The sequence below is a fragment of the Bos javanicus genome, chromosome 5 (genome assembly GCF_032452875.1).
Source record: "Bos javanicus breed banteng chromosome 5, ARS-OSU_banteng_1.0, whole genome shotgun sequence".
Classification (NCBI taxonomy): domain Eukaryota; kingdom Metazoa; phylum Chordata; class Mammalia; order Artiodactyla; family Bovidae; genus Bos; species Bos javanicus.
In genome coordinates, this window is record NC_083872.1 from 97823818 (window position 1) to 97846453 (window position 22636).

General features: G+C 43.1%; 1 protein-coding gene across 1 annotated transcript in view; it reads left to right on the forward strand.

Annotated features, from left to right (window-relative positions):
- Positions 1 to 22636, forward strand: part of DUSP16 (dual specificity phosphatase 16) — a 93511-nt gene extending 70875 nt beyond the window's left edge. The window contains exons 6-8 of the mRNA XM_061417818.1: positions 7825 to 7984; positions 15112 to 15235; positions 18948 to 22636. Coding sequence (XP_061273802.1) covers positions 7825 to 7984; positions 15112 to 15235; positions 18948 to 20064 — 1401 coding nt within the window. The 3' untranslated portion in view covers positions 20065 to 22636. The remainder of the gene's footprint in view (positions 1 to 7824; positions 7985 to 15111; positions 15236 to 18947) is intronic.

Sequence of the window (22636 nt, forward strand, 5' to 3'; positions counted from 1 at the left end):
ACTATTGTGGGCTTGGATGACTGTTTCTTCCATGAGGTCAGAACTGCCCCCTTTTCATGTTTCAGCCATGCCCATTGGGCGCCCAGCAGCCTGCCTGAGGCCAGGAGATGTGCATGCCGGCAGCAGGGCCACGCTGTGATGCCCGTGGCTGCAACTGAGGCAACAGTTGGGAAAAAAGAGGCAAAGTGCAACTGATGAGTCTCCTTCGATAGCTTTCTAGTGTCCTGAGTTACTCCAAGAGTCTGTTCAGAAAGAACCATGCCCAGAGGGGTGTTCCTTTACTTTCTCACTGGTTACAGTTTAAAAGGGTAAAAAAGGATGAAACTATATTACTTCACTTGGTTAAACAATAAAAATATGTGTGTAGGCTAGTTACTTCACTTCATTGCTCCATCTTTGTTGTTTAGACGCTCAGTTGTGTCTGACTCTTTGTGAGCCCATGGACTGCAGCACGCCGGGCTTTCCTGTCCTTCACCATCTCCTGGAGCTTGCTCAAACTCCCGTCCATTGAATCGGTGACGCAATCCAACTATCTCATTCTCTATCGTCCCTTCTCCTCCTGCCTTCAATCTTTCCCAGCATTCGGGTCTTTTCTAATGAGTCAGCTCTTCATATCAGCTGGCCAAAGTATTGAAGCTTTAGCGTCAGCATTAGTCCATCTAATTTGCTTTAAAAAAAAACTTCAGTGGACTGCAGCAATAAAGAAGACATATTCTAAAGATGAATATATTTGGATTTGACTTTTGACACTGGACCACTTGGTAGCTGTGTAACTTTGGAAACATGTAAACTTGCTAAGTCTTGGTGTCTTCATTTTTAAAATGAGGATAATGATAGTACCCATGTCAAAGGGTGGTTGTGAGGATTCAGTGAGACAGTCCATTTGAAAGTTTAGTATCGGGGCTTCCCTGGTAGTCTAATGGTTAGGAATCTGCCTGCCAATGCTGGGAACCCAGATTCGATCCCCGGTACAGGAGTATCCCACATGCCGAGGAGCAGCTGAGCCTGTGCTCCACAACTACTGAGCCAGTGCTCTAGAGCCCGCAAGCCGCAACTGCTGAAGCCCATGTGCCTAGAACCTGTGCTTTGCAACAAGAGAAGCCACCACAGTGAGAAGCCCGCACACTGCAAGGAGGAGTAGCTCCTGCTCACCACATCTGGAGAAAGCCTGTGCAGCAACAAAGACCCAGGGCAGCTGAAAATAAATAAATCAAAAAACTAAAAAAGTTTAGCACAGTACCAGGTACATAGTAGGCATTCAACATGTTGGATGTTGTTATATATCTACCATGCGCCATAATAGTATATTATTAATAGGCCTATAACAAAGGTGCCCTACAGATTTTTTTTTTTTTTTTAATTTAGGTTAAGTGGTCATTTCTGTAGAGTGTGAAAGTTGCTCAGTCATGTCTGACTCGTGACCCCATGGACTATACAGTCCGTGGAATTCTCCAGGCCAGAATACTGGAGTAGGTAGCCTTTCCCTTCTCCAGGAGATCTTCCCAACCCAGGGCTTGCACCTGCATTGCAGGTGGATTCTTTACCAGCTGAACCACAAGGGAAGTCCTGTGGGTGCTTGTCAGAAGTGCACGTGGTTCCCATCTTTCTGTGGGGAAATCGTACGTGATGCTCGCTACGACTCGGTACACCTCAGAGTTGTCCTCGGTGAGCTCTGCCTGTGGTCTTGTGGTTGTATAGAGTGGGTGACATTGCCTACGTCAGCCTCTCTCCTCAGAAATGCCTGTGTCTTTACTGTTGGACTACTTTTCATTTAATAAAGCTTTGTAGTGCTGTTGACAGAAAGGAGAAGGATATGTAAAAAGGTTCCTTTCTTTAAGGAGCATTGTTGAGAAAGGCCCAAAAGGCTTTTATCTCCAGCCCCTTGGTCGGGAACACTGGAGATCAGATGGTGGCAGAAAACCTTCAGTCATGTGCAGATGTCGCCATAGTAAACACTGAGATCGTCACAGCCCGACTGTTAGCCCCGCGGCAGCCCCTGAGACCTTCTGAACGTGAGGGTCAATCACTTTGAGCTCGCTTAGCTCCAAAAACTACTTCTTGACATTGTTATCTCACAGTTGAGAGGGCTTCATACCTGATCTGGATTTGCTCAGTCTACCTTTTATGTAAAACAGAATATATTCATTGTGCCAAATGTGGTAAATGAAGGGATTAGGGAGTTAGCAGGAGGCTAAAAAAGGAAGAAAATGACCAAACAAAAAGATTTGTAGAGGAGGTAGCGTTCCTAGAAAAGAAGTGACCATGGTTGCTGAGAAGAGAATGATTTCAGGCTGAAAACATTTCCTGAGAGGCAGCAGCAGATGACTAAATGAAGTGTGTCATAGGCTTGACTGGAAAATGGCAGACAGGGATGATAGTTGAACAAACACATACCGACCACAACTACGTACCTGGTGCTAAAGGTAGAAAAACAAGCAAGGTTTAGTCCAAGATCTCAGTGCTTAATAGGATATACAAGAATTATCTGCTAGTGATAACACAGTATGCTCTGTATTTTACTAATAGCATGTCCAAAGTCCTTTGGACAAGCAGAGAACGGAATGGTTAATTATGCACCAATAGAAGGGTTCATAGGAAGGTTAAAGCAGAAAAGTGGTAGAGTCATCAGGAAGAATAGGGCCTTCTTGGAACTGGTGTGAACAACATTGAGGAAGGCTGGTGCACATGGTATGCTGGGTATTTGAAGGTTGTATGGGACAGGAGCGGGCAGTGAGACATGGTGAAAATAAGTGTGCATAAAACACACAGCCCCTGTTTAATGACAAGAAAGGATACTGTAGTTGTTGTTCAGTTCAGGTTTGGAGAGGAGAACACTGCAAATTTAAGAGATCTGTGGCAGCTTTTCTGCTCTCATGGTGTAGGCTGCTGGCTGAGCAGTGCCTGAGAATAGAGAGAAGGGGTGATGGGAGGCGTTGATGCTGCAAAGGTTTGACCACGTTTGGAGGGGAGGGTGAGGAAGAGAAACGGGATGAAAGGATCCCATTTTTTAGCTCAAGTGTCTGGGTGGATATTATTACCAAACCCAGTTTTGGATTACAGAGAGGAAAGAAGAATTTGAAGCAGAGAAGGGAGAAAGAGAATGTGCTGTTTCTGAGTTTGAAAGTTTTGAGGGACATCTGAATAAAGATATCTAGGAAGCAGCTGGAAATACGGATTAAAAATTGAAGTGTGTGTATGTGTGTGTGTGTTTATTTAAGAGTCATCAGCATGTAGAGACATGGAAATAGTCAGCCTTCAGAGAGAGTATTTAGAGCCAGGAGATGGCCCAGGACTGTATCTTAGAGAACAGTTGGGAAGGACTGTATCTTCCCAACATGTTCAGTGTGGGAAGAAAATGTTCATGTTGTGTGTGCATATGTTCTGAAGTCACGGTACAAAACAAACAAAAGTATTCTAGCATACTCCCAAATCTTGTAAATCAGTGCACTTATTCATGCATTTTGGGGATTACATCTAACATGGTCAAAATAAATTTACATAGTTGCCAAGGAGGGGGAAGTCATAGTAGACTGTCATGGTTTAATTTTGTATTCTTTGTTCCACTTCTCTAGTAACGAAGATAATAGAAAGTTGACCGTATTAGTGATGTGTGATTTTTTAAACAGTCTTTTTGCCCTTAAAAAGTTCTGCTTTAAAGCCTCGATTTTAAAAAAAAGTCTTGATAAATGTAAAGAAACTTAAATCATATCAAGCATCTTTTCCAGCCACAATGCTATAATATTAGAGATCAACTACAAGAAAAAGCTACAAAAAAACAAACATGTGGAGGCTAAACAGTATGCTACTAAACAACCAATGGATCATTGAAAAAGTCAGAGAAAAGTAAAAAGAACCCAGAGAGAAGTGAAAATGAAAACAGCGATCCAAAACCTATGGAATACAACAAAAGCAGCTTTGAGAGAGAAATGTATAGTGACGCAAGGTACCTCAGGAAACAGAAAGTCTCAGATAGCGACCTCATGCCTAGAGAAAGTAGAACAAACAAAACCCAAAGTTAGTAGAAGGAAATAAAGCATAAGGATCAGAGAGGAAATAAATGAAAGTGAAAGTCGATCAGTCGTGTCTGACTCTTTGTGACCTTATGGGCTATACAGTCCATGGAATTTTCTAGGCCAGAATACTGGAGTGGGTAGCCTTTCCCTTCTCCAGGGGTTCTTCCTAACCCAGGGATTGAACCCAGGTCTCCCTCATTGCAGGCGGATTCTTTACTGGCTGAGCCACACAGGAAGCCCAATAAATGAAATAGAGGCTAAAAAAACAATAGAAAAGATGAATAAAAGCTGGTTCTTTGAAAAGATAAACAAAATTGATAAACCTTTAGCTAGACTCAATAAGAAAAAAAGGAAGCGAGTTCAAACCAATAAAATCAGAGGTGACAAAGGAGAAGTTACAACTGATGCCACAGAAATAAGAAGATCCTAAGAGACTAGTGTGAGCAACTATATGCCAGCGAAGTGGGCAACCTGAAAGAAATGGACCGATTCTTAGAAAGGTACAATCTCCCAAGACTGAACCAGAAAGAAATAGAAAATATAAACAAATCAACTACCAGTACTAAAAATTGAATCAGTAAAAACTCCCAACAAACAAAAGTGTAGGACCGGGTAACTTTATAGGTGAATTCTAACAAACATTTAGAGAAGAGTTAACACCTATCCTGAAACTATTTCAGAAACTACAGAGGAAGGAACGCTTCTGAACTCATTCTCTGTGTCCACCACCATCACCCTGATACCGAAACCAGACAAAGATATCACACACAAAAACTTATCACTGATGAACATGGATGCAAAAATCCTCAACAAAATACTAGCAAACCGACTCCAGCCATATATTAAAAGGTTCAGACAACATGATCAAGTGGGATTTATCCCAAGGATGCGAAGATTTTTCAGTGTCTGCAGATACCATATCTACCACATTCACCAACTGAAGAATAAAAATCACATGAGTATCTCATATACAGAAAAAGCTTTTGATAAAATTCAGCATCCGTTTATGGGTAAAAAAAAAAACTCTTCGGAAAGTAGGCATACAAAAACGTTGAAAAATGAAGTGAATTCCCTAGCAGTCTAGTGGTTGCTGCTGCTGCTAAGTCACATCAGTCGTGTCCAACTCTGTGCGACCCCATAGACGGCTGCCCACCAGGCTCCCCCGTCCCTGGGATCCTCCAGGCAAGAACACTGGAGTGGGTTGCCATTTCCTTCTCCGATGCATGAAAGTGAAAAGTGAAAGTGAAGTTGTTCAGTCGTGTCCGACTCTAGCAACCCCATGGACTACAGCCTACCAGGCTCCTCCGTCCATGGGATTTTCCAGGCAAAAGTACTGGAGTGGGGCAATTCCATTTCAGGGGGCACAGGTTTGATCCCTAGTCAAGAAATGTGGGATCCACCCCCCACATGCCACAGCACAACCAAAAAAGGAGGGGGTGTTGAAAGTGGGCATAGAGGGACCATACCTCAACATAATAAAGGCCATATATGACCCCTGACATTATAGTCAACAGTGAAAGGCTGAAAGCATGTCCTCTAAGATCGGGAATAACACAAGAATGCCCAGTCTTGCCATTTTTATTCAACATTGTTTTGGAAGTCCTAGCCACAGAAATCAAAGAAGGCAAAAGGAATTCAAATAGGAAAATAAGTAAAACTGTCATTGTTTGCAGATGACATGATGCTATAGATAGAAAATCCTCAAGATGTTACTAGAAAACTACTAGAGCTCATCAATGAATTCAGTAAAGTTGCTGGATACAAAGTTACTATACAAACATAGGTTGCATTTCTATACTCTAACAACAGAGTATCAGAAAGAGAAATTAAGGAAATAGTACCGCTAACCATTGCATTAAAAAGAATAAAAGACCCAGGAATAACCTACCTAAGCAGGGAAAAGACCTGTGTTCTGAAAACTGTAAGATCCTGATGAAAGAAATCACACAGCAAAAATGGAAAGATATACCATGTCTTTGGATTGGAAGAATCAGTATCGTTAAAATGAGCATACTACCCAAGGCAATCTATAGATGCAGTGCAATTCCTGTCAAATTACCAATGGCATTTTTCACAGAACTCGGACAAAAAAAAATTAAATTTGTATAGAGACACAGAAGACCCAGGAGAACCAAGACAATATTGTGAAAGAAGAATGAAGCTGGAGGACTCGTACACCCTTACTTCAGACTATACTACAAATTTACAGTAATCAAAATGGTAGGGCACAAAAACAGATATGTACATCAGTGGAATGGGGTAGAAAGCCCAGAAGTAAACCCACACACTTATGGTCAATTAATCTGTGACCAAGGAGGCAAGAATATACAATGGAGAAAAGACAGTCTCTTCAATAAATGGTGCTGGGAAAACTAGACAGCTTCATGTAAAAGAATGAAATCAGAATGTTTTCTAACACCATAAACAAAAATAACTCAAAATGGGTTAAAGAATTAAATTTAAGACTGAAAACCATAAAACTCCTAGAGGAAAACATAGGCAGAACAGACTTAGACATAAATTGTAGCAATACTTTTTTGGAACCATCTTCTAGAGTAATGGAAAATAAAAACAAACAAATGGGACCTAATTAAACTTTTAAAAGCTTCTGCACAGCAAAGGAAACCATAAACAAAATGAAAAGACAACCTACAGACTGGAGAAAATATTTGCAAATGATGCCACAGACGGGATTAATTTCTAAAATATACAAACAGCTCATATAGCTTAATATCAAAAAAGCAGCCCAATTAAAAAATGGGTATAAGACCTAAATAGACATTTCTCTAAAGAAGACGTGCAGATGGCCAGGAGGTATATGGAAAGATGTTCATATTGCTAATCATTAGAGAAACGCAAATCCAAACAACGAGGTATCACCTCACACCAGTCAGGATGGACAGCATTAAAGAGTCTACAAATAATACCTGCACTGTTGCTGAGAAGGTAAATTGTTATAGCCAGTATGGAGAACGGTATTGCAGTTCCTTAAAAAAACTAACCATATGATCCTGCAGCCCCACTCCCGGCATATATCTGGAGAAAAGTATAAATAGAAAAGATACATTCACCCTAATATTCACTGTAGCATTATTGACAATAGCCAAAACATGGAAGCAACCCAAGTGCCCTTCAACAAATGAGTGGATGAAGAAGATGTGATGTATATGTATAATGCTTGTGTATATATATACATGTACATACACACAATGGAATACTACTCAACCATTAAAAAGAATGAAATAATGCTATTTTCAGCGATAGGGATGGACCTAGGCATTATCATACTAAATGAAGTCAGAGAAAGACATATCATCTGATATCACTTATATGTAGAATCGAAGAAAAATGATACAGATGAACCTATATGCAAAACAGAAACAGACTCACAGATGAAGAAAACAACTTTTGGTTACCAGAAGCGAAAGCTGGGAGGGAGCAGATAGATGAGGAATTTGGGTTTAACATGTAAATATGTAAAATAGATAAACAACAAGGACCTGCTGTATAGCACAGGGAACTAAATTCAGTATTCTGTAATAAACTATAAAAAAAGAATATGTAATATGTATAACTGAATCCCTTTGCTGTACACTTGAAACTAACACAACGTTATAAATTATACTTCAGTTTTTAAAAATTCTGCTTTAAACTTGTCTTCATGTGTCATTGTGCTAGGTTTTTGGATTTTACCAACTGAATGAAATCTGATCGCTTCAAGGAAACTAGTCATTTTAATCCTAATGTTAAGTTTTTCTCTTTAAAAGTGATCATACTATTACATCACTTTAATTGTTCTTTCCTTCCCTAGGAGCTGATGCAACAGAATGGGATTGGTTATGTTTTAAATGCCAGCAATACCTGCCCCAAGCCTGACTTTATCCCCGAATCTCATTTCCTGAGAGTGCCTGTGAATGATAGCTTTTGTGAGAAAATTTTGCCGTGGTTGGACAAATCAGTGGATTTTATTGGTAAGTAGCTCAAGTGATATTACAAATCCTTTGGGTTATAGTCTCGTGTATGAGTATACCCTTTCTTCCCCTTTTTTCTCATTAGAGAAAAGGAACCTACTTCACAGATTTTTCAAAAGTCTGAAAACAGACATGATGCTGCTTGTCTCATTCAGTGGCCAGGTGACGTGTGTATGCTGTGCTGTCCCTAAGGGACTGCCTTGTGACATCTTAGCTAACTCGAACATTCCCAGGGTTAAGCCTGGTGGGATCTTTGATTACAGATTTGCGAGTGTTTGAAAATGGGTTAAACTTTCTGGGATTAAACTTGCCACCCACTTCATCAGATCCTATAAAAGACTTTTGGAAACTCTGGTGGCATTCCTTAACCTGTTTCTGCCTTGCTGCTGTGCTTTCCCCAGAGAACAGCCCAGTCCTGTGGAAACTAATCCCATTACATTTAAAGTTTTTATGTCACAAGATCCCTAAGCCTCCGTCTTGTGTGCCAGCAATTTCAAGTATTAATAGTATTGGGTCTAATGAAATTCCAACACACACACTCAGATTCGTGTTATCGGTCCTTGGCGATGACTGTGACAGGGTCTGGTCTGGATGGTACTTTGTTCTGCTCACTGGGCCCGTCAGCCCTGGAGCCTCCCAATTCCCAGCTTCTGGCATTGCTATGACATTTTTGGTGCCTTGAAATCAGGTCTGCTGGTAGGAAATCAGTGACGTTTACTTGAAATGTGGTTTTGATGGAAAATGGCTAAACCAACGAGATGGGTTCGTAGCTCCTGGGCAGCATGACTAGGTGTGACTCTTGATGTCCATGTGAGGAGTTTTCGTTGGTTTTCCCCCTAGTCATGAGCTGGAGCACCCTCATCCATAATTAAATACTCTTGAATTGGTTACCGAAAGGTTTTTTTTAAAAAAAGAACTGATTCCTTTTAAACAATGTAACTATGTAAATTAAGCCCCTCACTCTATCCTTTCATATGTGAGAGGAATTTTCTAGACAGCGCTTTTGGAACTTAGGGTAATTCTGAAACAGATCCCCCTTTTCTCAAGAGTTCAGATGGCCAAGACTTCTCCTCTTCCATAGGCATGCATCCTGTGAAACACCAGACGGTAAATGGCTTAGATAATTTGCATGAAAATCATAACAAACAAAACTCCTGTAATTAATTTTTCCCGCCATTCTACTTATAGGAAGTATTCAGCATATCATTCAGTGTTTGCCTCTTTGAAAGACAACAGTTATAGTTAATGTTCCCATTAAATGTCACATTGATCCGGAGATAATTGGCTCTGGTTTCAGCTAAAAGTACGGTTTCAGAGTCTAAATTCAGAAGAAACCTGATTCTGTTAAGTCATGACAGTGTCTAAGCTTTAGGAGGGTTGGTAGGAAAGAGAGAACTTTGCCTCCAGCTTACTTTTCTTCGACTTCATGGGAGCTATTGGCCGCTTTTAATTCATACAAAAGGAACTTTACTATGTTCCAAGTTGGTGAGATCCATACCCAAATATATATTGTAATTGTATATCTGAAGATATTTTTACTCACCAGTAGTTCACTTGCTTGGCCCTATTTACTGTTAGGGTCACCACCCTTTTCCCACCCAGATCATCCAGTGCAATACCTCCAGCCCACTGTGGAATTCAGCCTGTGTTCACTGGAGGTGCTAGTCTTCTCCAGGCCATTTAAAGCCTTGGTTAGTCATGGCAGAGAATATAAAGATGTACCCTCATACCAGGACTTAGTAACTTACAGGCTCATACTTTTTATTATTCAGATTAAATTTCAGTAAGTTCCTGGGTTTGTTCGAAAGGCTCAGGTTTGAGTGTTGCCTTTGCTTTTAGGAGAGGGAGGCAGAGGTGAGCGCAGTTGCCTGTCTGTGCCTGGGACCCTGACCAGGCCCCCAGGCCAGCCGGCTGTTGGTACAACTCCTGCCCCATTTCACCCACAGCAAACTCAGGGCTTTTGTAGGCAATACAGGGAGGTAATTAAGAGGATATACTTTGGAGCCAAACTGTATTTGAGTCCTGCCTCCCTTGGTTATAGTTAAGTGATTCTGGGTGAGTTACTAAAAATTCTCTGTTCCTTAGTCTACTGATCTGATGACTGAAGACAATGTATTTATCTTATAAGGTATATTGTATACCTGTATATACCTTATAAAGATATTGTATAGATTAAAATAGATAATACATATAAACACTTTGCACAGTGTCCGACTTGTAACTGGCTCTTAAATAGTTCAGTTCGGTTCAGTTCAGTTGCTCAGTCGTGTCCGACTCTTTGTGACTCCATGAATCGCAACACGCCAGCCCTCCCTATCCATCACCAACTCCCGGAGTTCACTCAAACTCACATCCATTAAGTTGGTGATGCCATCCAGCCATCTCATCCTCTGTCGTCCCCTTTTCCTCCTGCCCCCAATCCCTCCCAGCATCAGAGTCTTTTCCAGTGAGTCAACTCTTCGCATGAGGTGGCCAAAGTACTGGAGTTTCAGCTTTAGCATCATTCCTTCCAAAGAACACCCAGGGCTGACCTCCTCTAGAATGGACTGGTTGGATCTCCTTGCAGTCCAAGGGACTCTCAAGAGTCTTCTCCAATACCACAGTTCAAAAGCATCAATTCTTTGGTGCTCAGCTTTCTTCACAGTCCAACTCTCACATCCATACATGACCACTGGAAAAACCATAGCCTTGACTAGACAGACCTTTTTGGCAAAGTAATGTCTCTGCTTTTGAATATGCTATCTAGGTTGTTCATAACTTTCCTTCCAAGGAGTAAGTGTCTTTTAATTTCATGGCTGCAGTCACCACCTGCAGTGATTTTGGAGCCCAAAAAAAGTAAAGTCTGACACTGTTTCCACTGTTTACCCATCTATTTCCCATGAAGTGATGGGATCAGATGCCGTGATCTTCGTTTTCTGAATGTTGAGCTTTCAGACAACTTTTTCACTCTCCTCTTTCACTTTCATCAAGAAGCTTTTTAGTTCCTCTTCACTTTCTACCATAGGGTGGTGTCATCTGCATATCTAAGGTTATTGATATTTCTCTTGGCAGTCTTGATTCCAGCTTTTGCTTCTTCCAGTCCGACATTTCACATGATATACTCTGCATATAAGTTAAATAAGCAGGGTGACAATATACAGCCTTGACGTACTCCTTTTCCTATTTGGAATCAGTGTGTTGTTCCATGTCCAGTTCTAACTGTTGCTTCCTGACCTGCATATAGGTTTCTCAAGAGGCAGGTCAGGTGGTCTGGTATTCCCATCTCTTGAAGAGTTTTCCACAGTTTATTGTGATCCACACAGTCAAAGGCTTTGGCATAGTCAATAAAGCAGAAATAGATGTTCTTTTGGAACTCTCTTGCTTTTTCGATGATCCAGCGTATGTTGGCAATTTGATCTCTGGTTCCTCTGCCTTTTCTAAAACCAGCTTGAACAACTGGAATTTCACGGTTCACATAGTGCTGAAGCCTGGCTTGGAGAATTTTGAGCTTTACTTTACTAGCATGTGAGATGAGTGCAATTGTGCAGTAGTTTGAGCATTCTTTGGCATTGCCTTTCTTTGGGATTGGAATGAAAACGGACCTTTTCCAGTCCTGTGGCCACTGCTGAGTTTTCCAAATTTGCTGGCATATTGAGTGCAGCACTTTCACAGCATCATCTTTCAGGATTTGGAATAGCTCAACTGGAATTCCATCACCTCCACTAGCTTTGTTCGTAGTGATGCTTTCCAAGGCCCACTTGACTTCACATTCCAGAATGTCTGGCTCTAGGTGAGTGATCATACCATCATAATTATCTTGGTCATGAAGATCTTTTTTGTATAATTCTCCTGTGTATTCTTGCTACCTCTTCTTAATATCTTCTGCTTCTGTTAGGTCCATACCATTTCTGTCCTTTATCGAGCTCGTCTTTGCATGAAATGTTCCCTTGGTATCTCTAATTTTCTTGAAGAGATCTCTAGTCTTCCCCATTCTGTTGTTTTCCTCTGTTTCTTTGCATTGATCACTGAGGAAGGCTTTGTTATCTCTTCTTGCTATTCTTTGGAACTCTGCATTCAGATGCTTACATCTTTCCTTTTCTCCTTTGCTTTTCACTTCTCTTCTTTTCACAGCTATGTGTAAGGCCTCCCCAGACAGCCATTTTGCTTTTTTGCATTTCTTTTCCCTGGGCATGGTCTTGATCCCTGTCTCCTGTACAGTGTCACGAACCTCAGTCCGTAGTTCATCAGGCACTCTATCAGATCTTAAATAGTAGCTGAATTAAAAAATTATATGAGAAGCCTTTTTTTTTTCTTAGAGGTGTACTCTGTCTCCTCAGTTATTCCTCCATTTTCACCTTTGTAACTTCTCCCCTTCATCCATTTCATTTGCTATCTTTTTTTTAATTAATTAGTTTTTCAATTGAAGGATAATTCTTTTACAGAATTGTGTAGGTTTCTGTAAGATATCAACATGAATCAGCCATAGGTATATACATATGTCCCCTCCCTCTTGAACTGCCCCCCACATCCTTTTTTTTAACCTAGAATTGATAAAAGAAAAAAATAGGCAAAATTGAAAAATATATATATCTTTTTCTTATCCTTGGATTGTTGTAGTGGCAACCTGCTTTTGTTTTAATTTCCAGTTTTCCCCATCCATGCCTTCTTATTGCCCCTATTCAGCACCTGCAGAGGCTATTTAAGTGTCTCGGGTCCTTCGCCCGAGTTTCCCAGACTCTCCAGTGGCTGCTCCCCATCTCTGAACCTCCTGTTCAGTCCCTTCCCATCCAGCATGCACCAGGCAAGACTCTCTTCTGAGCAGTGGTCCAGCCCCACTGTGGGTCTTTGTTGAATGTTTGGCTTCTCTCCTCCAGGCCTATGGGCATTCCTTCCTTTGCCTTAAGAGACTCAGCTTAGCACACAGTTCTGATAAGAAATGTATTCTAATGAGCTCCACTTCATATAATCACTTTTTAATTAGATTTTTAAAATGCACCATCCAAACAGTTGTAATTGTAAAAGCAGTGTAAGTACCACACGGAAAATTTGAAAAACAGAGAAGAGGAAACCTATACCCTCAACATCCTAACGCATCTGTTATCATCATCACTTTATTTCCTCCTTGCATTTTTCAATTTTTTTATGAAGATTACCTTTTAAAATATGTATCGGCCAGCCAGCCTGTGTATACAGGGTTTATACTGTGTGCTCAGTGTTCAGTACTTTGGGAGAGTGTTAGAAGCAAAACCCTTCTCAGCCCTTCGAGTCTAGTTCTGAGATAATTATTAAAAATGAGAGAATACTGTCAACATTAAAAAAATATTAAAAATATTTCAAGCCAGCCTATTTCCAGTAAGAATTTGAAGCAGCTTACAGGAAGAGGTTGGGACCAGAAGGTAACACACATTCACCCATATCACCATTAAAATGAGATGGAAGATCAAGAACCAAGTAATACGTGGCTAGCAAAAGTACAGTAAAATCCGAATCACAGTTCCTTATTGACATTGAGTGAAAACCTTGGCTTTGAGCTTCTCAGTAGCCAAGGTTAAAAAGGAGGTACTAAGAGCAGTCTAGGCTAAATACTGCCTAGTAAAGAGGAGGAAGAGAGCTGTGGAGGCCCAGGGAGCCGTGGACTTTGTGGACATGCGTTTCCGTGGACTTTGTGGACATGCGTTTATGTACCGTTATGTTGTACAGTGTGTCCTTCTTTCTTTGTTTCAATGCTGTCTTGTATCCCTTTGTTATTGTTTTATTGTGTTTGATTTCTCTATTTAAAGGGAGGCTGCTTGATTGTTCATGTTCTACCTCAAAGCCCTTCAGTGTCCTGTACATAACAAATAATACATCATGTAGGTTAGATGTTTGTAATATGTATAACAGAGGTGGTGAGGCTGGAGTAGCCTTGTATTATTCAACTGCCAGAGCAGAGTCCCTGGGATACCTTTTAATTACAAGAATATTAACATAAGGCTTGGTAAACTTTTGGTAGTTAATCAGTGAAAACAGGAATGAAAAGGGAAGTTGATGGCAGCAGGTAAGCACACAGGAAAACTGTTCAGAACTGAGGCAGGCATAGTACCGACTGAAATGGTGGTGGCTTCCAGGCTCTGGGGTAACTTCATCCTTACCCACGAGAAAGCTTTTAAAGCTCATCTACAGTGAGAGGTGGCAGGACTGTGAGATTGAATTTACTTGGTTCTTGGTTCTAACAGAGTCCTACCATGTTACGGGCAATTAGCATGACGCAGTGTGACAGTATGACCTCAGAGGTCAAAGTTCCCTTGGTCCTCATTAAAGTGACTTATGAAACCTGATTCACGGTGCACACATGGTTTCTCCATGAGTTCAGCAAATAAAGTTCAGTGAGCCACTTTATGTCGTAGCAAAAAGTCTCCTGGAGAAAAATGGGGAAACTCTTTTCTATGAGGAAGATGGGTTCTGAGTTGGCATTTAAAGTTCTTGACGTGGCATCTTTTATATTTGATGTCGTGTTACTGTGACTAGGTCTCTCCCCTCCCCAGCGCCCTGCTTTTTACACAGTAATGTGTATTACATATGTTTAAAATGAAAAAGTGCTTTTAAAATTTAATCTCATATGTTTAAATCATTATTAGGTCATACACCTAAAATACAACATTATATGTCAGTTGATTCCTCAAAACTTGAAAAAGGTCTCTTACGTAATTAGCAAAAAGCTGAAGTGTCAGACAACATGGGTAAACAGAATATTAGGTAAAATCATAGGATTTTGGATGTTATTTTCTTTTATACTATTCTGTATTTCTGAAGTTTTCTATGCCAGGCAAGTAGAATCATGTGATCACAATATGATTTATACTCAGGGAGAGTAATTAAAATAATACATAATATAAAAAATGCAGTGAAATGTATTGAATGAGAGGTAACCTGGATTAGGGACAACTTGCTTATTAACACATGTGGGGACCTTCTCTGTTCTCTGTGAAAATGGGGAAATCATGTTCCCCTACCTCCTTAAAAGAGTATTGAAAGGAAAAATAGCTAAGTATCAAGAGAGGGGCTTTACTTTGCATTGGCAGGTGAAGGACATTGTGTGAGTAAATGGAAACACCGTTTCACTGCTGAACAAAGTTGTTAGTGATCTTTTCTGAATTTGACTCCTACAGAGAAAGCAAAAGCCTCCAATGGATGTGTCCTCGTGCACTGCTTGGCGGGGATCTCCCGCTCCGCCACCATCGCCATCGCCTACATCATGAAGAGGATGGATATGTCCTTGGATGAAGCTTACAGGTGAGGGCAGGAACATGCCCTATGTGAGTGGCTTCTCCTTTGACCTGAATCCTCAGGAGATATGAGTGGGTGACCACGATTATTTTAGTTAACACTGTACAGGTGACTTGATTTTTAAATGTTTAAAGATTGGAGAAAAATGTATTTTTATAATTTAGCACTAATTCTACCCTCCCATGTATGAAGTTCATCCTCAGCTGCTTTATTGAGTTTGAAAAAAGTGAAGTGTGTTAGACGCTCAGTCAAGTCCAACTCTTTTGAGACCCCATGGACTGTGGGCCGCCAGGGTCCTCTGCCCATGGGGTTCTCCAGGCAAGAATACTGGAGTGGGTTGCCATTCCCTTCTCCAGAGGATCTTCATGACCCAGGGTTTGAACCTGGGTCTCCTGCACTGCAGGCGGATTCTTTACCATCTGAGCCACCTGGGAAGCCCTGAGTTTTTTTTTAAGTTTAAGAAACAGCAAATCTAGAGATCTTTCCCTAGTTGGAGAAATATCATTTGTTCTAATTTACACATGAGAAAAAATGCTCCAGGAGAATACTCATTATAGAATTCCTACTGTGCTTCAGACTCTCTCTCGCTATCACTGAGGATAAAGTCCAGTATATGTAAGTATAAAACCAAATAATTGTCAAACTCCATTCACAGTCTAGACTAGTCCAGTTTTTTTTTTTTTTAATATTTATTGAAGTATAATTGATTTACAGTGTTGGTAATTTCTGCTATGTGGCAAAGTGATTGAGCTATGCAGGCACATATTCTTTTTTATGTTCTCTTCCATTATGGTTTATCACAGGATATTGAATATAGAAGGACCTTGTTGTTCATCCAGCCTATATATAATAGTTGGCACCAGCTAACCCCAAGCTCCCAGTCTTTCCCTCCCCCACTTTCCTCCCCCTTGGCAATCACAGGTTTGTGCTTATGTCTGTTGCTGTTTCGTAGATATGTTCATTTGTGTTTTCGATCCCACATAGAAGTGACAGCATATGGTATTTCTCTTTCTGACTGCACTTAGTATGATAATCTCTAGGACCACCCATGTTGCTGCTGCTGGCATTATTTCATTCTTTTTCATGGCTGAGTAATATTCGTGTGTGTGTGTGTGTGTGCGCGCGCACATCTTCTTTATCCATTCATCTGTTGGTGGACATTTAGGTTGTTTCCGTGTCTTGGCTATTGTGAGTAGTGCTGCTGTGAACACTGGTGTGAATGTACTTTTTGAAATTATACTTTTGTTGGAGTATATGCCCAAGAGTGGGATTGCTGGATCATATGGCAACTCTATTTTTAGTTTTTTGAGGAACTTCTGTACTGTTTTCCATAGTGGCTGCACCAGTTTACCTTCCCATCAACAGTGTAAGAAGGTTCCCTTTTCTCCATAACCTCTCCAGCATGTATTATTTGTAGACTTTTCAGTGATGGCCATTTTGACTTGTGGGAGGTGATATCTCACTGTAGTTTTGATTTGCGTGTCTAACTAGCGATGGCAGACATCTTTTTCATGTCCCCATTGGCCATCTGTATGTCTTCTTTGGTGAAATATTTAGGTCTTCTGCCCATTTTTTGATTGGGTTGTTTGTATAGTTTAGAAATTAAGCCCTTGTCAGTCACATCATTTGCAAATATTTTCGCTCATTCCTTGGTTGTCTTTTTGTTTTATGGTTTCCTTTGCTGTGCAAAAGCTCCTAAGATTGATTGGTCCCATTTGTTTATTTTGGTTTTTATTTCTATCACCTTGGGAGACAGTCTTAAGAAAACATGGGTACAGTTTATGTCAGAGAATGTTTTGCCTGTGTTTTCTTTTAGTTTTATGGTGTCATGTCTTATATTTAAGTCTTTAAGCCATTTTATTTTTTATGTATGATGTGAGGGTGTGTTCTAACCCCTTGATTTGCATGTGGCCGTCCATAGACTTGCCCAGATTTTGCAGTGTATCGTTTTGACTGGGTTGCCCCCAGTCTCATTCTCCAGACAGAAGGCAGCCAATGCCAGCAGCACCAAGGACTGTGGTTGTGTTGAGGGGCGTATGAAGCAGAGCCCTCTGTGCATCTTGTTGGATAGAGGTGGATAGTCTCCATGTGATAACAGATCAATAAATATATGCACACAGAACCAGGCCTGTTGTAACAATAGGATTTTTTTTCTCAAATTGGAATATTTGGAACAAAGAAATGAGCTACTCGAACAGCTTCTCACTGGCGGAAGGAAGTGGGGAGGCAGGAAGTAGGGAGGCAGGTCCTCCCCTGTGGCTTAGCCCCCCAAGGTCCTCCTGAATGCCACACAAACCAGCAGGAAAGGCACCCTCATATCCTCATGGGGGTCTTAGCATGAAGACTCTGTATTTACACTTGTCACAGTTGAGCCAGTTATTTCTGGCTTTGTTAATTTGCTTTAGGTTACATATTTCTAAGGAGTTTATTTTTGAGTTTTATCTTTCCTTCCTTATTTAAATTCTTAGGGTAGTTTCACTCCTTCATCTTCTGAGGCATGTCCGTGAGAGTCAGGGGCCACAGTCAGGGGCCACTAAAGAATGTATCTACTATTTCTGAGTCTTTGTTTCTGCAATGAAATGGAAAAGCTGTTTACTACTAGTTTTGATCCCTTGGTGACTCTTCTAACAAGGTGGCTACAGGAATGAATCCAGATGTTAGACCTGGTTTTGAATCCCAGCCCCATACTTTAATAACTGTGTGACTGGGGCAATTCACATAAGGACTGTATGTACCTCTGTGATGGAGGGTAGTTTTGAGGGCTGATTGAGCTAATACTCTTATTAGAGTGCATTAACATGCTGAGCAGACAGAGTCCACTGTGTGACTGGTTATTCTGTCCCATTAAATACAAAGAGCAGGGAACTGGGAAGTGTGTGCTTTGATGCTCTGGCCATCTGATACCCTCTCTCTTTTGGTCATTAATTAAAAATGTGAAATGTCTCGAAGTCACTGTGGGGACTCTGACATTGGTAAGTTGAAGGTGGCATGGCTGTTAAGCTATACTTCTGATGGGAACACCAGTGCTGGGGCAGGGTAGGGGTGAGGGTGTCCTAGGTGGTAAGGAAAGAATCATCTCTTACCAGCTGCACTGGCAACACTGCGCATGCTGAAGTCGCTCAGTCGTGTGCGACTCTTTATGGCCCCATGGACTATAGCCCACCAGGCTCCTCCTTCCACGGGGATTCTCCAGGCAAGAGTACTAGAGTGGGTTGCCAGACCTCCTCCAGGGGATTGTCCCAAACCAGGGGTCGAACCCAGGTCTCCTGCATTGCAGGCGGATTCTTTACCATCTAAGCCACTAGGAAAGCCCGAGAAAACTGGAGTGGTTAGCCTATCCCTTCTCCAAGGAGACTTGCCAGCCCAGGAATCGAACCAGGGTCTCCTGTGTTGCAGGTGGATTCTTTACCAGCGGAACTAACCAGTGAAGCCCCACTGGAGCCCTTAAGTCCTTGAAAACAGGGAGGACGAACCTAGAACTTTTGGGGCTGGGCTCCCTGCTTTCTAACATCCTCAGGGTCGTCCTGCAAAGCTCCCCAAGGCAGAGGCCCTCACCTCCCCCTCCACCCGCTCCCTGAACTTTTAAACCAGCCATCTTCCGAAGGTCTTGGGAGGACCTCTGATAATTATGTCTCACCTCTTCACTTACTGTAGCTTAATCACTTTAACAGGTCAGCTGTCAGATTCAAGCCTTTTTGGTTTTTCCCTCTCCTCACAGATTTGTGAAAGAAAAAAGACCTACTATATCTCCCAACTTCAATTTCCTGGGCCAGCTCCTAGACTACGAGAAGAGGATTAAGAGCCAGACTGGGGCCGCTGGGCCCAAGAGCAAACTGAAGCTGCTGCCCCTGGAGAAGCCAAGCGAGTCAGTCGCCGGGCCCGGCCCCGTGGAGGGCGCACAGGGGAGCCAGCTGCCCCCGGGGCCGCCCCACGGCCGCCCGGCTCCCGCTCTCTCCGAGGGGGCGGGGCCCCGGCCTGCGCCCCCCAGCACGGCCCCCGACGACGGCCCCCTGGTCCAGGCACTCAACGGGCTCCACCTGCCCCCAGACAGGCTGGAGGACAGCGGCCGCCTCAAGCGCTCCTTCTCGCTGGACATCAAGTCGGTGTCCCCGACGCCCGGCGGTCTCTCATCCCCCGAGGCTGCCCTGGAGCTCTACAAGCCCGCCGCCTCCAGCCTGGAAGGCGCGGGCAAGCCCTGCCAGTTCTCTCCGGTGCAGGAGGTGTCGGAGCAGACGCCGGAGGCCAGCCCGGACAGCGAGGAGGCCCCGCCGCCCCGGCCCTCTGACGGCAGCGGCCAGGGTGCGCGGCCCCGGCCGGGGAGGCCCCTGTGGTCGCCCCTGCACCGCAGCGGGAGCGTGGAGGACCGCGGGCAGCCCCGCTTCCTCTTCGGCCTCTCGGCCAGCCAACAGCACCTGGCCACTTCGGCCACGGGGCTGGGCCTGGAGGGCTGGCACTCGGATCTCCTGGCCCCCCAGACCTCCGCCCCGGCCCTGACCAAGAGCTGGTATTTTGCGCCAGAGCCCCCGCACTTCTACTCGGCCTCGGCCATCTACGGGGGCCGCACGGGCCACCCTGCCTTCAGCTGCAGTCAGCTGCCCACGTGCAGCGGGGACCCCGGGCATTCGGTGCGCCGGCGCCACAAGCCCGGCGACAGGGCCGACTCCCGGCGCAGCTGGCACGAGGAGAGCCCCTTCGAGAAGCAATTCAAGCGTCGAAGCTGCCAGATGGAGTTCGGTGAGAGCATCAGGTCCGAGAACCGGTCGCGGGAGGAACTGGGCAAGGTGGGCAGCCAGTCAAGCTTTTCAGGCAGCATGGAAATCATCGAGGTCTCCTGAGCAGGAGGACACTTGTGACTCCCGTGGACAGGGCTTGTCTTGTTCACGAAAACTAATTCCCTGTAAATCTGAAATATATATATGTACATATATATTTTTGGAAAATGGAGCTATGGTGTAAAAACAACACATGGATCCACACCATTCTTTTGTAACATCTGCAGTTGAGAGAGCAGCTAATACTTCTCTCAATACAAATGGAAGGGCCCAGGCCAGCTTTCCCCCAGACACGTGACACAGTTCTATGCAATGGATTGCACATCCTCCCGTTCGTACTAGATTGAGTTCTACTTGGAGTTGGAGGACGGAAGCCCCCACCGTTCTCTTGTGCTACAAAGAGATCTCAGATCCTAGTCCTGTCTGGTCCCTTCCGTAGTGCACCTTAGCGCTGAGACTGAGCCAGCCTGTGGGTCGGGCGGGGAGACCCCGTTAGGAACAAAACCTAATGGTAAATCCACAAGGAACCATCATGTCCAAAGCTGATGCACAGATCGAAGCGCACCCGCCAGCCGCTGAGCTGGCCAGCGTCATTCTGCTGACCGACCATTAGGGGGCCTTGCCAAGACCTACTTTAGAGCAACCCCAGTACCTCAGACAAAGTCGGGGCTTTCACCACTACCAGGTCTGGTGGCCCGGTTTCTAGGCATTGTGAACAGGTAGGTAGCTAGTCACACTTTTTGACCAATTCAGACGGCCTCTGCAGGCATTTCCAGTTAGGCCTGGATGGAAGTGGTCCGGCTCCTCTTCTCGGCTTTGTGAAGAAGGAAGGTGAAGCTATCTGAGATCAACTGAACAGCCAGGAATCTGGCAGCATCATGATTTAAGCTAATGTTGGGAGGCTAAATGAGTCTACCTCCCTCTTTCTAAATCAAAAGAACTGTTCAAGATGGGCTTGTTAATCCTGGGAACTAACCTGGTTTCAAGCCAGATGTGAATTTATTTGGTAGCAGAGCAGCACCCCCTTCAAGGTCTCAGCCATGCTAGGTATTTTCTATTTTGGTTTCACTGCACAGAGGTATTTTGTGAAAATGGAACAATAAAGTGGAATTTTATTGCAAACCACCAAGAGGCAGAAAACTGGAAGGATAAGAAGATCAAACTACTGAGGAGCAGCAGGCAGCTGTTATTTTCTCAGTGGGTTTTTTTTCCCCCTTAGCTTGTGATGAAGGTGGTATTTTCTACGATTTCCTTAGGCTTTCATACTGCTAGGGCTGAGAGGCTTTCGTAAGCCAGGAATGCTCAGAACTAAACAGTATAGAAAGGTGAGGAGGAGGCGGACAAATTTTGTTTCATTGCAAACAGAATGGAAAGACACACCCACACTATTCTCAAACTACCCCCGGCATTTTTTAGTAGAAGGGACACCAAAATGGAGCGGGACCAAGTGGTCTCAGTCCGTACCTACAATCACTGTATGGAATCAACCCTGGCAGCTGAAACTAGGTGATTAGAACAAGTAAACAGTGATAGTACTTACCTGCTTTTAAATTTCCTGGCTTGAGTTTTGTCAGCTACAGTCTGGTCCTGTTTTGAAGCCTTAATTCACGTCAGCAGCTTTTTTTTTTTTTCCAAGGGTGGTGGGTGGGTGTTCGTGTTGTTCTTTACTGTAAGTGTAGCTAGTTGCTGACTCATATCTCAGGTTTTTCTACGTGTGAGAAATGGACAGTCCTTTGAGTCGGATGTGACTTCATGTTTCTTACGGTGACTGCTAAAACCAGCATAGAATGACATGATTCAAAACTGACTTGATCGTGACAATTCTGAGCTTCATAGAACATAACTGGTTATGCACAAATAGTGGGCTGTGATCTGGGTGTAAAATGGAGTGAGTAAACTGTAGGGAGTGCATTGTTACCATACTGGAAAGGTTCTGCTAAGTTTAGCTTTTCTCTGTACATGCAAATTCTGGGTGTAATCAGACCCAATTATCAAGGTTTCACACATTGATTTTTGATGTGTTATGTACACACACACCAACCATGTAACAGCTCCCAGCTTCCAGAGTCTGGTCACAACTGTGGAACATTTTTGAGACATGAAAGCAATGGCTCCAATGCTGTATGTTTCAGGAAGGTTGTGGGATTTGGTTTTAATGAGATCTTTGGGCTGAACTGGCCTTCCAACCTTCAGGATTTCTCTTGGCCATGGTCCCCTTCCTTCCTGTGACCAGTGTGGTCCTGTGCTACAGCTTTTAGTTCTTGGTCACTAATGTCAAATAATCTGGAGACTTCCCAGCTGAGGAGCCAGCCCTGGAGCCACATGGGTGTCCATGGCCCCGGGTGGCTGGTTCTCTGCACCGTGAATCGGAGGGGGAGCGCTGGAGCCTACCAGATGATACAGAATGGTGATATTAAACAGCAGAACTAGACTTCGATGTGAGAAATGCTGGAAAATGGTTTAGGACATTTGTAAAGTTGGGTGGGAAGATGTATAAATGTTTAATATGAATATAGTGTTCTTTTGGAGTAAGGCAAGCTGTTGAATGGTTGCAGTTGTGCATTTCTCATTCTGATGTGTCATGAATGTTAATATGATGAAATAAAATCAAAACTGGTACCTGTTTATACATAAA